This window comes from Manis pentadactyla, chromosome 1, assembly GCF_030020395.1.
Source record: "Manis pentadactyla isolate mManPen7 chromosome 1, mManPen7.hap1, whole genome shotgun sequence".
Taxonomy (NCBI): Eukaryota; Metazoa; Chordata; class Mammalia; order Pholidota; family Manidae; genus Manis; species Manis pentadactyla.
In genome coordinates, this window is record NC_080019.1 from 6,509,520 (window position 1) to 6,523,593 (window position 14,074).

The 14,074-nt window shown below is 40.0% G+C and overlaps 1 protein-coding gene across 1 annotated transcript in view; it reads right to left on the bottom strand.

Annotated features, from left to right (window-relative positions):
- The window catches only part of MSRA (methionine sulfoxide reductase A), a 376,285-nt gene that overhangs the window by 96,024 nt on the left and 266,187 nt on the right, over positions 1-14,074 (bottom strand). Inside the window, exon 5 of the mRNA XM_036888793.2 lies at positions 565-671. Within this exon, the coding sequence (XP_036744688.2) occupies positions 565-671 (107 nt within the window). The remainder of the gene's footprint in view (positions 1-564; positions 672-14,074) is intronic.

Below are 14,074 nucleotides of genomic sequence, written 5' to 3' on the forward strand. Positions count from 1 at the left end.
TCGGAATAGGACCTTATTTGGAGATAGAGTCTTTACAGAAGTAATCAAGTTAAAATGTGGTCATGAGATTGGGCCCCAATCCAGTGTGACTGGAGTTGTCACGGAGAAAGTTGGTCAGAGAGAGACACACAGAGGGAAGACGACGTGCAGACACAGGAAGAAGATGACCATTGACAAGCTCGAGAGAGAGGCCTGGGGACACCCTCGCGGCCCTCAGGAGAAACTAACCGTGCTGAGTGCCTGCTGAGGCTGCCCGCTCCATGGCACTTCCTCACGGCCGCCCAAGCCAACTATCACAGAAGAAAGAGAGAGAGACGTTCACAAAGAGAGAGGCAGAGAGAGAGAGAGAAAGACTGTATGTTAAGCTACACATGCATTTGCATGAGTTGATTTTAAAACAGAGATGTATAGAGGCCTCCTCTTCTTCCAAGAGGCTGACAGAAATATCCAAAATTATGCAAACAGAACACAGTGCCAGATGCAGTGACGCAGCTCCTCCTCTGCAGGTGGGGCCCGGCCAGGCAGGTGCCGAGGGTGGGCGCCCAGGAGCGAGAGGGGCCCTACCTTCTGGTAGTCCTCTTTGGACCTCAGGGCTGCCTCCAGGTGCTTGGCGGAGGTCGGATAGATGGCCGAGCGGTACTGCGAGCCGTGGTCGTTGCCTTGGCGCATGCCTGGGAAAGCGGAGAGCAGAGGTTACGTGGGGGCTGGAACAAGGCCCGTGGCCCACATCCTCTCTGCCTCGGGGGCTGCCAAGTGCTTGTTTTCATCTCATCTTGACACCACTCTCCTTAACCAAGCATGAAATGTATCCCTTTGGTTTTGCCCATTTTAATTATAACAGATATCTTTGAACTAAGGTACATTTATCACACATCTTAGACCAGAGCAGATGCTCTATAAATCTGTATTTTTCTATGCAGATCTTTAAATCACCACCTATTCCGTTTATCACTTGCAAAGCATTGTGATAAACATTATTTCTTGGAATCTAATGTGACACCGTGTGTGGCAGGGACTGTGTCTCACTTGGCAGACAAAGAAATGGACTGATGTACATGTTAAGTGGTTAAGTGTCTGGAATATTGCTGGGTAACGTAGTAGGTACTTACACATGACAAGATGACTGACTGATGCATGGTGAGTTTAAAGAGTTTGCCTGAGGTCATACACGTAATCAAAGGAAGACCTGGGACTGAAAGTTAGTCCAGAGCATTTTCCACCCTGTCCCAGCAGCTGAAATGTAGATGGTAGTCAATTTCTAACTGAATAATTTAATCTCAAAAATTAAACAGCCACAGCTTAATATAAATTCCCTATAGATCTCCACACTGTTATCAAATGAACTATACACATTCACTGCGTTCTTCAAGAATCAGTTTCAGTTTAAACAAGTGCCCCCAAACTCCTCTGATAGAAGATTCAATCTTTCAAAAAGAACAGTTTCATATTTTCAAACTTAAACACACATGCAGATCACCTGGAGATGTTGTTAAAATGCAGGTTCTAACTTAGTAGGTCCAGGGTGAACCTGAGATTCTGCATTTCTAATCTGCTCATGGATGGTGCTGGTCACCTGACTGCACTTTGAGTAGCAAGGGTTTAGCATTTGCCCAGTTATTTTCCATCAGACATTTTTAATCCCAATAACGTGGGGAGGAAAATCTGAACCTCCCAAACTAACCCTTCTCACGTATTCCATGCACAATGTTCCCTCCACCTCACACTGTCATGTATGTACTTCTGTCTGAACAACTATTAGTTCAAGCACATTCTCTGTCAAACCTCACAGCTGTGAAAATCGCTGACTCCTCTGGGCCCCCTCGGGCCTTGGAGGTCCCTCTCCCAGAGGTTTTATGGCACCGCACTGTTCCTATGCGGTGTCCCTCTTCCTCCTCTGGGAGCCTTCCAGAGGGCACAGCCGGTCCCTGGCATAGCACCAGACAGATGGGTATACTTCCACAAGTATTTGTTGCATGAAGGATATATGAGTGTCTGTCTTGTGATCCAAGGCCCTTCCGTCAATACTGGTCCAAATCCAACAAAGTGCTCTGTCACATCTACTTTGTAAATGTAAATTCAAATGCAAATAAAATAATCTTCCTTAAGAGCTACAGGAATGAGCTACAAAGGAACTGATATATTTAACTAGTAGAGCTAAGTGCGGTACCTGAAGATGCGAAAAGTTCACGATGGCATTTACTGGATTGACAAGCTAGAATGTATGATCAAAACTGCAGGCCCAAAACAGAAGTTTAAATAGTAACAAACTAGAAGGATTTAGGGTCAAGCTACAGGCTATCTATGGTGTGGACGGGTGCATGTATCGGGGGTGGCGGCGGGGGGGCGGTTTCTAATGCCTAATCGTGCATAACCCCAACTTAGCTGACCTCCTAGAAATCCCATTCTCCCACCCTCTGAGTTCCACCCTGTCCTCCATGCACAAAGGTCACATGGGGACAAAGAACTAATTAGTGACTTAAAGAGCCAATATCAATAATGACACTAAAACATTAACTTAATAATGTCTAATAAAAATAAACCAGCCTATGCCTCCAATAAGCACTATATAATACCAAATTAGGATGCCTATTTCATTTCTGTGCAAGTTATATGTTCACTTATTATATTAGACATATTATTATAGTATACAATGCATAAGTATTGTTATAGTATAATTGTTTATAGCATATACTACATAAGTATTATTATAGTATATGTATTACTTATTAAGCATCTAATCTGTGCCAAGTACTTTTCCAGAAGCTGAGGATGCAGCAATGAATGAAAGCAAATCCTATACCTTCGTGGAGCTCACATTCTAGCAGAATCTAAGAGTCTGGGTGAACACATATTTCAGGATGCCAGTGTGGCAATATCTTTTCTTTGCCTTCTTCAATTTCCCCTCCTTCACTTACAAGGGAGGCTTTTCTTGCATGACCACTTCCTATCCTTTTGTGCATAATGCCACGATAGTAGCATTATTGTTCCTTGAAATATTCTGCATGAAGAAAAAAGATGGGTTTTCAGTAAAATCTGACCTCCTCCATTCAGCACAAGATGTAGAAAAGCAACATCTCCATATGGAGTTGTTGAAATCTAAGTTTTTCTTTTTTTTTGAAGAGAAATTAGTGTGAGTAAAAGAGTATGTATAGGAATGGTTTATTTATATCTTTCAACAAGTTCTGCCAAGATTCCATATGCCTTGTACACTGAAGACAATAAATATCTGTGTTTGGTTGAAGCTCCTTGAATTATCATAGGATCATGGGAAATTGTTACTTATGGATTAAAAACCGGCTTTTTAGCAAACAAGACAGGAATAATTAAGAGTCATCCAAAGGAAATGGTATAATAGTGGGCTTTTCCACTGATCATATTTTCTCAAATAATCTTGCAGAAGTACACAATAAAACCCTTAAGTTTACGTCCATATTTGGAGCTTCTCTTGAAATGAAACGACACTCTAAGGAGCTTCTCTTGAAATGAAATGTTATACTTCCACATGTGGAGGATTTCACGAGATTGTCAAGTGGAGCAGGAAAGATGCGTATAACCATCATTTAGGTAAGTACGTAAGGCATTGTATTGCTATAAAAACATCCATGGATTGTTTATGTAAACAGAGGTCACAATACTACTGCAATCCAGGATGGGGACTTATGAACCCTTTCTTGAAGCCCTGATCCCTTCATTTACAGTCTACATCAGCGGTGAACTGCAATAACAAAACCAAAACGGCTCCTTGTTTTGTGCAGATTCAGGCTGTCCCGGCTCACTTGGAGAGCTTTCAAGAGGAGTAACGGTTTGGGAGCTCTCCACAGCTCTGGCCCAAACTCCCTGCACCTTTTCCTTTACACGAACCCAAACTCACTGTCCATCCGGTGGGAAGATGCGAGTGACCCACACAGTTACAGCCACTGTCTGCTGCAGAAGTCTTACAGATTTGCATTTGCAGCTCTGCCCTTCTGAGCCCAACACTTCTTGGACATTCTAACGAGGCTAAAAGCTCCCCTTGTCAAAAACAACACATATACTCCCTTCCTGGTCACTCCTGCTAAACCCCTGCCTGGTCAGGAGGAACAACAAGTAAGTGCAAAGAGACAGAAGGGGATAAAAAGAAAACATCAAAGCCTTTATTGTACTTCCTTGAATTTTGATTGATACTGGACAAGGCATTAGCTCTCTAGTCTACTCCTGAATAATAATGTTAATCTGATTGCTTTTTTTTTCCATCAAAGTTTATCCTGAGAGAAGGTATAATATCTTAAAATAAAATATACCCACATACTTGTGTGTGGGTGTTTGGTTAACTTCAATGCACATACTCTTCAGTTCACTGATGAAGTGACTTATTAAATGGATAGGAGTTTGAGATGTGGGAGCAGGTGGCTCACTGGGAAGTATGATTTGATGCTCAACAGACTGAAAAACCTATAGAACTATGGATTTTATGGTCTTGTTATTTTTAATACATTATGTTTACAGATATTTAACATCATTAAACTTTTCAGCATTTCTTTCAACCTCTGTTGGTTTATGTTATGAACGTAAAACAGTAATTCATACATAAGGAAAACATGTTTACTAAATCTCTTGTAAGAAGCCTGGGACTTAGAGCTGTGAGATCTTGTTTTTAAGTCTCACTGCCACTCAGGTTTTATGCAAATTACTAATTTTCTGAGCTTCAAACCTCATTTGTTAAACAAGTATTGTAAGGGCCTAACCTATAGGTTGTTGCAAAGAGTAAATGAGATGAAATATGAAAAGCATTTTGGTGACTATAAGAAATTATGTAGCTGTTAAATACTTTTATTTTTGCAACTTTTAATAATCTTAGAATGTTTCAGAACAACTGGTTTGAAATAAAAATAACAAATGACATCATTCTAGGAGTAATGCTTTTACTCACCTGAGGAGCAATGTTTATATCCTTCTTTCAGATATCTACCCAGCAGAGGCCATGCAGATAAATCCAAAGAGAGGATCCAAAATCATTTTATGTATGTAGACATGCACTATTTGGTTTTTAACTATTCATTGCATTTTTTTTTTTTTTTGCAGAATTACCTTCTGAGTTAAATATTTACTCTGTGACTCTCCAGCCCAATTCTCTATTTCAATGTAAACAAACCCAAGAAAGAGAAAAACTCTTTGAGTCAATTCTCCTACCCCTGCGCCTGCCCATGACGAGCTTTCTAACACAGTATCTCACTCTGAGTCTCTTATCTGAAGTTTGGAAAATCAGGCCATGTGGCATTACCTTGTATCTCCTGAGCTTACACCCCCTGAGGAGAGGAAGACCCGCAGAAGGATAGAAAGGAACAACTAAAAGTCACTGAAAACATTGTTAAGGGGCCTGTCTCTCTGCCTGCCTGCCTCACTGCCTGCTGTCCTTCCATCCATCCATCCATCCATCTTTCCACCAGCAATGGACTATGCAGTGAGATTCAGAAACAAGACACAGTCTCATTTTTCAACTAGGTCACACTTCTAGTCCATTTAGGGGGACAGATGGAAACCAGTAAGCAGAATCAAGTGTTAAGGCTGTGCCAGGTCACTTTGGGCTGTTATAACACAATATCTTACACTGGGTGGCTCAGCAACAACAGAAAGTTATTTCTTACAGTTTTGGAGGCTGGAAGTCCAAGTTCAAGGTGCTGGCTGACTCAGTGCCTGGTTGACAGCCCTCTTTCCGGTCACATCAGCTCTCTTTTTGCCTCAACCTCACGTGGCAGAGAGAGGGAGTGCCGGCTCTCTGGCCTCTTCATGGAAGGGCACAATCCCATTCAGGAAGCTCCACCCTCATGGCTGAACCACCTCCCAGAGGCCCCACCTCCAAATACATCACACTGTAGATTAGATTTCAACATACGGATTTTGGGGGAACACAAACATTCAGTCCACAACAAAGCGTTATGGGAAAAATCTGTGTAAATTAGAAAAACACAGGGCTTCAGAAGGAGAGACTATGTCCACCTGATCAATGGGGAAAAGGCCCAAGCCCTAAACGTCTGTAAAGAGGAAGTGACTCTTGCCTTGAGGGAACAGTAGATGGGCCCGAGGGGTGAAAGAGCTTCTCCAGAAGGCAGAGGTACAAACGTAAGGGCTAAAGCAGAGAATGGTGCTTCAGGGCCTTGGGAGGGACCAGTACTGCTTGCAAAAGCGGCGGCCCACGGTCAGCATCCTTATCAAAGCCCTGGGGGAGACCTTCTTGAGAAGGATGAACACCATCAAGCCTGAAGCCCCATGAGAAAGCCAACATCCAGGGGCTGCTGGGAAAACAAGAAGTGGTCCGGCCTGCCTACCCATCGAATCACAAAGTAAATGAAACATTGGACTATTATAAACTGATCTAAACAGGCTTTCTGATGCTGTCCTCCAGAGGGCAAAATTAACCAAAACTGCACAGTGAGAAAGGACAGTACAAGGTCATTGAGAGATGGAGAATCCCTATTTGTCTTTCCTTCTGCAAAGCAGTATGCTCTCTCCAGCATGAAGTCCTCACAGAGTGCCAAGGTGTATTCAGCACTGGGGAGGTACAGAAGGATTAGATTATAAGCCTTAATCCCAACAAACAGCCTGGCAAACGGAGGAAGGGAAAAGAACAGTTATGAGTTTGCTTCCAAATACCCCTGCACTAGGTCTTAGCCAGTACTTCTATGTAATCCTGTTAGCCCTGTAGGTATGAAATATGCTTAACTTTCTTTGACACAAAGGAAGCTATGGGTCGGGACATCAAGTGACCTGCTTGATGTCACACAGCAGATAAGTGTCCCACCTATGATCTAAACCTAGGTCTACCTGACACCAAGCTCTTTCCCCTTTCAAAACCGATGCACAAGAAGTTACAGCAAACCAATCAAGGACAATGGAACAAAATGCCCTATAGGTGATGGATCTGGTGGGAAGAGGAGCATCACAACCTGAGGTCCAGAAATAGGAACAAGCTTGGTATATGCTAAGGACTCTGAAGAGTGCTGGGTTCTGCTAAGGGGCCTGGAAAGAAATGAAGCCAGTCAGTAGAGCATGAGACCACATCGGTATGTTGACAGGACACACCAGGAACCAGAGACAATGGAAAGATCAGTCTTAAAGGAGCCACAGAATTCTGCGGTACCCAGGGTGAGCAAAATCATCAAAAATCCAGAACTCTCTTTCACAAGATTCATAAGTGTTGCCAGTTTTGCTGTGCCCCCATTTAGCTTTGGAAAAACTAAGATGATAAATCATTCACACCATTTGGCTATCTTCATGTCCCAGGAGAGCAAGCAATGGGCTTGCTTAGAGGGCTAAAAGAGAATAACTGGCTTGCTTAGAGGGCTCAAAGAGAACAACATTTTTGCTTATAAAATTCTTCCATAACTGCTCTCTAAACTGATTAATGAGAACTGGGCTTCAGGGCATTCTTGAAGACAACTGACCTCTTTGCACCTACTAACTGCTTTAAGATGTCTCTATCCACCTTTACCAAATCAGACTTGAAAGGGACAATGCGCCCTGAGACAGCTTCAAGATTTCTTTCTCTCTCTCATCAGAGCCAGAGGAAGCACTGGGAAACAGAGAAATGCTTAATCTACAGTGAAGATGGCTGAGTTCTCCTCTGCCCAGTGGGCCTTCTAAATTTTGGCTCATCTTTGGGTTCTAGCTCTGTTTATACCTTTTGACTAGGGAAATGCGAAATGTGCTTGAACATGGGAATTTTCAAGGAATTTCACACTGTGAGTTGTTACAGGGAGAAATTCTAGGAGTCACCAACTGACAAGGAACATCAGGGCAAAGAAGGACATATTCCAGAGGGTCCGAATGACTGTGTTTGGGAACTTCAAAGGAACAATCTCTTTAGAGGACTACCCACGCTGGTTGCACAGACCGGGGGACTCCCACCAGGATGACTCTATGTTCTTCCTTCCCATAGACTATTGCTAGGAAGAAATGGGTTGTGACCCACAGGCTGCTGCCTGAGGCAGAGAAACATGAGACATGTCATCAGACAGTTCTGGATTCTCATTCCCGTTCTGCTGTTTACTAACTGTGAAACCCACCAAGTTACTAGACCTATCTCAGCTTCAGTTTCCTAGTTTGGAAAAACAGGGATGATGATACCTACCTCACAGGGTTGTTAGGTGTCTTACATGGGAGCTTGATCCCATCCCCTTGTGATTTCTAATGCAGAAATTCAGGGAGAATTTTTCAACATACAATTTAAGAATTTAAAAATCTCGCAGTCAGCAGAAGAATTACTAGGCATCTAAGCATTCCTCAGTCCAGGAATCTCACTAGGGATTAAACTAAATCACACACCAATGAGCTTGAAGGCAGTCTAGAAAATTTCTAGAACATATTGTCAAACAGGTAAGAATGCAGAGAAGCAGGATGTGATCAAGGAAGAACATAGACCCATCTGGAATCCATGTCTCTTGACCTTTCTGGCTTCAGTTCATCATCTATACAATTAAAGATTTGGGCTAGATTCTTTTAAAACCAGTCTTGTTGAGGTATATATTGGTTATACAATGTATATAACCAATATACAATGAAATGCTACATATATAAAGTGCAGAATGGGGTCAATTTTGGAACATGTATACACCATGAAACAATCAAGATAATAAACACCCCCAAAAGTTTCCTCATGCCTTTTTAATCTCCCCTTTCCACCACTTCCACACTCTACCATAAAGCCCCAAGCAAATACTCATCTACATTCTGTCATTATAGATTCATTTTGCACTTGTAGAATCCTATATAGTCAGTACTTTTTTTTGGTAACTCAACCATGCTCTTGTTTGTATCAAGGTTCCTTCCTGTTAGTGCTGAGTAGTAGTCCATCAACTGCATAAGCCACAGTTTGTGTATTCATTGACCCATTGATGGACATTTGGGTTCTTTCCACCTTTGGCTATTAAAATAAAGCTACTATGAATATTCATATATATGTCTTTATATGTACATGTGCTTTCATTTCTCCTGGGTAAATACCTGGGAGTGGAATGGCTACTACATTTATGTTTAACCCTTTAAGAATCTTCTAAACATTTTCCAAAGTGGTTGTAAACATTTTACATTACCTACTAGTAACACACGAGAGCTCCGGTTGTCTTAAATCCATACAAACACTTGTATGGTCAGCCCTTTAAACTTTGGCCACTCTCATACATGTGTAGTATCTCATTGTGGTTTTAACTTGAATTCCTTAATGCCTAATGATGTTCAGCACCTTTTTCCTGTAAAAATTAACCATTTGTATGCCTCTGCTGACATGTCTGTTCAAATCTTTACCCATTTTAAAATTGTGTTGTTTTCTTGTTATTGTTGAATTTTGTTAAATTTATGTATTTTTTGGATATAAGTGTCTTACCAGATATACAACATGCAAATACTGTCTCCCAGTCTGTGGCTTGTCTTTTATTTTCTTAACAGTGACTTTCAAAGAACACAAATTAATTTTGCTGATGGCCAAATTATCAATATTTTCTTTTATGTATCATGGTTTTGGGGTTGTAGCTAAGAAATCTTTACCTAACCCAAATCACAAAGATTTTCTTCTATATTTCCCTCTAGAAGTTTCATAGTTTCAGGTTTTAAATCTAGGGCTATGATTCACTATGCTTTGCATATGGTATGATCTTTGCAAAAGATCAGAGTTGTTTTGGTTTTGCTTGTTGTGGTTTTTTTGGCATTGTTTTGCAAATGGATATACAATTGTTCCAGCACCATGTGTGGAAAAGGCTATATCCTTCCTCCACTTTACACTCTCTCCCCTCCCAGACTTTGTGCTGTTTTTGTTAAACATTTACCTCTGCATATCTTGAAACCCTCAAAATAGTTACTTTTAAAATTTATTTACTTACGTGTTTGTTCATTTTTAAACAGTGTGTTATATTTTAAAGAGATATAACTATTAAGAAGTCTTTACACTGAGTTAACATGTAGTTAACATTTCTAGTACTTTCTGTAGAGCAGTTTCCAGCTAGTACCATTTTCTTTCTGCTTGAAGGACTTCCTTCAACATTTCCTTCTAGCTCAGGTCTGCGGGTGATGCATTCATTCAGCTTTTGCATATCGGAAAAAGTATTTCTCCTTCACTGTTGAAAGCATTTTTCACCAGGCAAAGAATTCTAGTATGACAGTCCCTTTTCCTTTCAGTACTTAAAGATGTTGTCCGTCATCTTCTGTATCTTTGCTCCTCTGCATGAAATTTATCTTTTCCCTGTGGCTGCTTTTAAGATTTGTTTTTTATCCCTGCTTTTAATGACTTGATTATGACATATCATGATGTAATTTTTTTAATGTTTCTTGTTTTGGTTTAGCTTCTTGGATCTATGGCTTTAGAGTTTCTAACAAATATGGAACTTTTCCTGACATTCAAATTTTTCTCATCTCAGACATTGTAGTCATCATCGCTTGAAATTGGACTGAGTCTTTTTTATAGTTTCCATCCCGTCCTTCTATTCAATATCTTCAATCTTTCCTGTAGCTTCTCAAGCATACTTAATAGTTTTAACTGCTTTAATACTTATGCTGTTAGTGCCATTATGTGTGTCAAGTTTGAATCATGTCCCATTGATTGGTTTATCTCAGTATAGACAGCCTTTTCCTGCTTGTTTGCATGCTTATTATTTCTTGGATGCCAGAAATTGGGAATTTTATCTTGTTAGGTGCTGGGTATTTTATTACTCCTATGTATGTTTTCATATTCTTTGTTCTGAGATGCAGTTAAGCTGTTTGGCAAAAGTAACACATCCTTTAGGTTCTTGCTCTCAAGCATTATTACTTTGGACCAGAGAAGCTTTTAATCCAGGTTAATTTCCCCATTAATAAGGAAAACCCTTCTGAGCCCTCTACCTGATGCCCAAACAATTTTTATCTTTCCCACTCCGGCTGGTGGGAATAGGCAGCATTCCCAACCCTGCTGAGTGCTGGGAACTGTTCCCCCTGATTCTTCAAGGTGATTCTCTTCCTGGCCTCAGACTGTTTAACCACACACATTTGCCGTATTCAGTACGTATCAGTATTCAGGCAATAACCGCAGGGAAATTTTCGCAGATCTCCAGGGATCTCTCTCTGAACACTTCACCCTCCCTTCTGCTGTTCCGTGAAGTCCCCGAACTTCTCCTCAACCCATGGAGGCTGTGAGGCCTGACCTGGACTCTTACTTTTCGCCCTACAACCTGGAAACTTTCTTCAGGAAATAAGATGGGGCAATTGCAGGATTGATGTATTTGTCTAATGTCCAGTGTCTTGAGAACCACTGTTTCTCACACTAATTTTTTAGTTGTTTCAAGTGGGAAGGTAAATCCAGTCCCTACTACTCCTGGATCACTAGTGAAGTCTTTGGGCTAAATATTTTTTAAATACCTTCTAACCTTAATTTAAAAAAAGCATTTATGGTTAAAATAATGGACATGGGGACACAAAGAGGCTGAAATTCCCTTAGATTTTTTGTTTTGCTTTGGGTTAGTATTCTCTTACCAAACGAACTCTGTAAATTTATTTCAGTAAAATAAATTCTTATTAAAAATTTATATAAATAGCATCTGGATGGTGGCAAATATTTTTAAATCTCCATGATTAATCAGTAATTTTATCTATTTTTTTACCCTGTCTTCATTCTTCTTGACACCTCTGCTCCATCTGACAGTGTCAACAGCACCTCCCTCCCCTGAACGTTCCCCCCGTAGGCCTTGTAATGCTACACTTACCTACGACTTGTACTAGTTCGTGTCACTAGTTCATGACTACCCCCCTATTGCCTTTTCCTGTCCCCCACCCTTAGCCTCCTTACTGCAGATGTTTGGGGGTTCAGTCTTTGGTTGTACCTTCCCTTCCTCATGCCCTCCAATGGAATTTCCCTTTTCTATGCTGAGAACTTGCAACCCTAAATTTGTAATCCAAGTTTTCTTCTGGCTCTGGTCATGGAGAGCCACACTCTTAGATGTTTGCACACCTAGGGCTCCATTGTCCCTTGGTTCGCAACCTTATTTCCTTTCCTTGTCTCCCACATTTCTCATCTCTATCAACTGACATGATCATTCTCCTAGCAACCCAAGCTTTCGATCTTGCAATAATCCATATTTTATTTGAGCCTCTTTTATACCCTAAGCCAGGGAGTCACATAGTTTTACCTTTGTTTTCTATTAAATGCTGCACTAACATTCTTTCCCTTTCCACAGCCTCTACCCTGATCTAGACTCAGACCTCTGGGTCTGTGATGATAAAACCAGGATGAACACCTGGATCTTCTACAGAGCCCTAATTCAAGGTTGCTTAATAAGTGCTTCCTGGTTGTTTCTGGTTATGTAGTTTGAATAAATGAACTGGCAGTTCCTTTAATATTGAGGCATTTCAGTACCTAATCCTATCACTGCTTTCAGAACTGCAAGCCTATTACTTCACTCCTCTTCCCATGAACAAAGCCGAAGGGCATCACTTCTCAGTTGTTCCATTCGCAAAGTGAACATAATGCAGAAAACTGACAGAGTTCTGCAAGTCCCTCTTATAAAATATGCTAAATTTCCCAATTCTTACGCTAGACTTATAGTTTTGGCTTGCTTATTATCCCTTATGAAAGCCAATACCTTGATCAGTTATTAATATTAATTTTTAATGAAATATTAGAAATATCTAGATACTTGATATCTAAATAAATATAATATCTGGATAATAGAAATGAAACATAATTGCTTTTAAAGACATTGTTGGGTAATTAAAGTGCTAAAATAAAAAGGTGACCATCAGGGATCTCTCTTTACCAGGATTTATTAACATTGGCACAACTGATATCTTGGGCTAGGGAATTCTTTGTTGGGAGGAGCTGTCCTACGTACGCACTGTAGAATGTGCAGCATCTCTAGATTTTATCCACAGATGCCAACAGCATCTGTCCAGCTGTGACAACCCAAAATATCTCTATACCCTGCCAAATGTCCCCTGGGAGGCAAAATTGTCCCCCAGTTGGACCCATTGCTATAAATTAACATAGTGCAGTTTTGCCTGTTTCTGAAATTTATATAAATGAAACTATAATTTAAATCTTTCACTTACTGTCATATTCATGAGATTCTTCAATTTTCTTCATTTTCATTACTTCATAAAATCCCATTGTAAAAACAGACCACAGTTGAGTTACTTATTCTCCTGTTGATGAATATGACCAGCTTGGGGCTTCTAAGAACACTTCTGACGTGTATTCTGTTACACATATGTAAATGTTTTCTTGAATAGATGGCTAGAAATAGAGTTGTTGGCTTATAGGTTTTGCATGTCTTCAATGTCACTAGAAACTGAATCATTTTCCAGAGTAGTTGTACCAATTTAAAAACCCACATAAATGCTTGGGAGTTCTTGAAGCTCTAAACATTTGCCAATTCATTAGTTTGTTAATGTCAGACTTTTTACTTTTTGTAGTATGTATGATGTACAATAGAGTCTCACATGATTTTAATTTGCATTTCCTTGATCAATAATGACATTATCATTTCATATATTTTCTTAGATATATTTCCATCAAGTCCTTTGCCATTTTTTCTAATCAGTAGTCTTTTATTTGAATCTATTGGAGATATTTCGAAGTCTATATATTATATATCCTGGACATCAATTCTTAGTCAAATATAACCTCTCTGCTCTTACATTTTCTTAATGATTTTTTTATTGAAGGATAATTGAATAATTGACATATGTTATACTAGTTTCGGGTGTATAATGTAATGATTTGATATTTGTATACATGGCAAAATGATCATCACAATGAGTCTAGTTGCCATGTAGTCATCAAATCAAGTTACAAAATATTTTTAATGTGATGAAAACTAAGATTTATTTCCTTAGTGACTTTCAAATTTGAAATACAGTATTATCATCATCACTACGCCATACATTACATCCCCACAAATGATTTATTTTATAACTGGAAGTTTACAAGTCTTGAGCCCCTTCACACATTTCTCCCACCCACCATCACCCTCCCCTCTGGCAACCACCAATCTATTCCCTGTATCTGTGAATTTTGTTTTGTTAGAATCCACATATAAGTAAAATCATATGTATTTGCCTTTGACATTTAGCATGATAC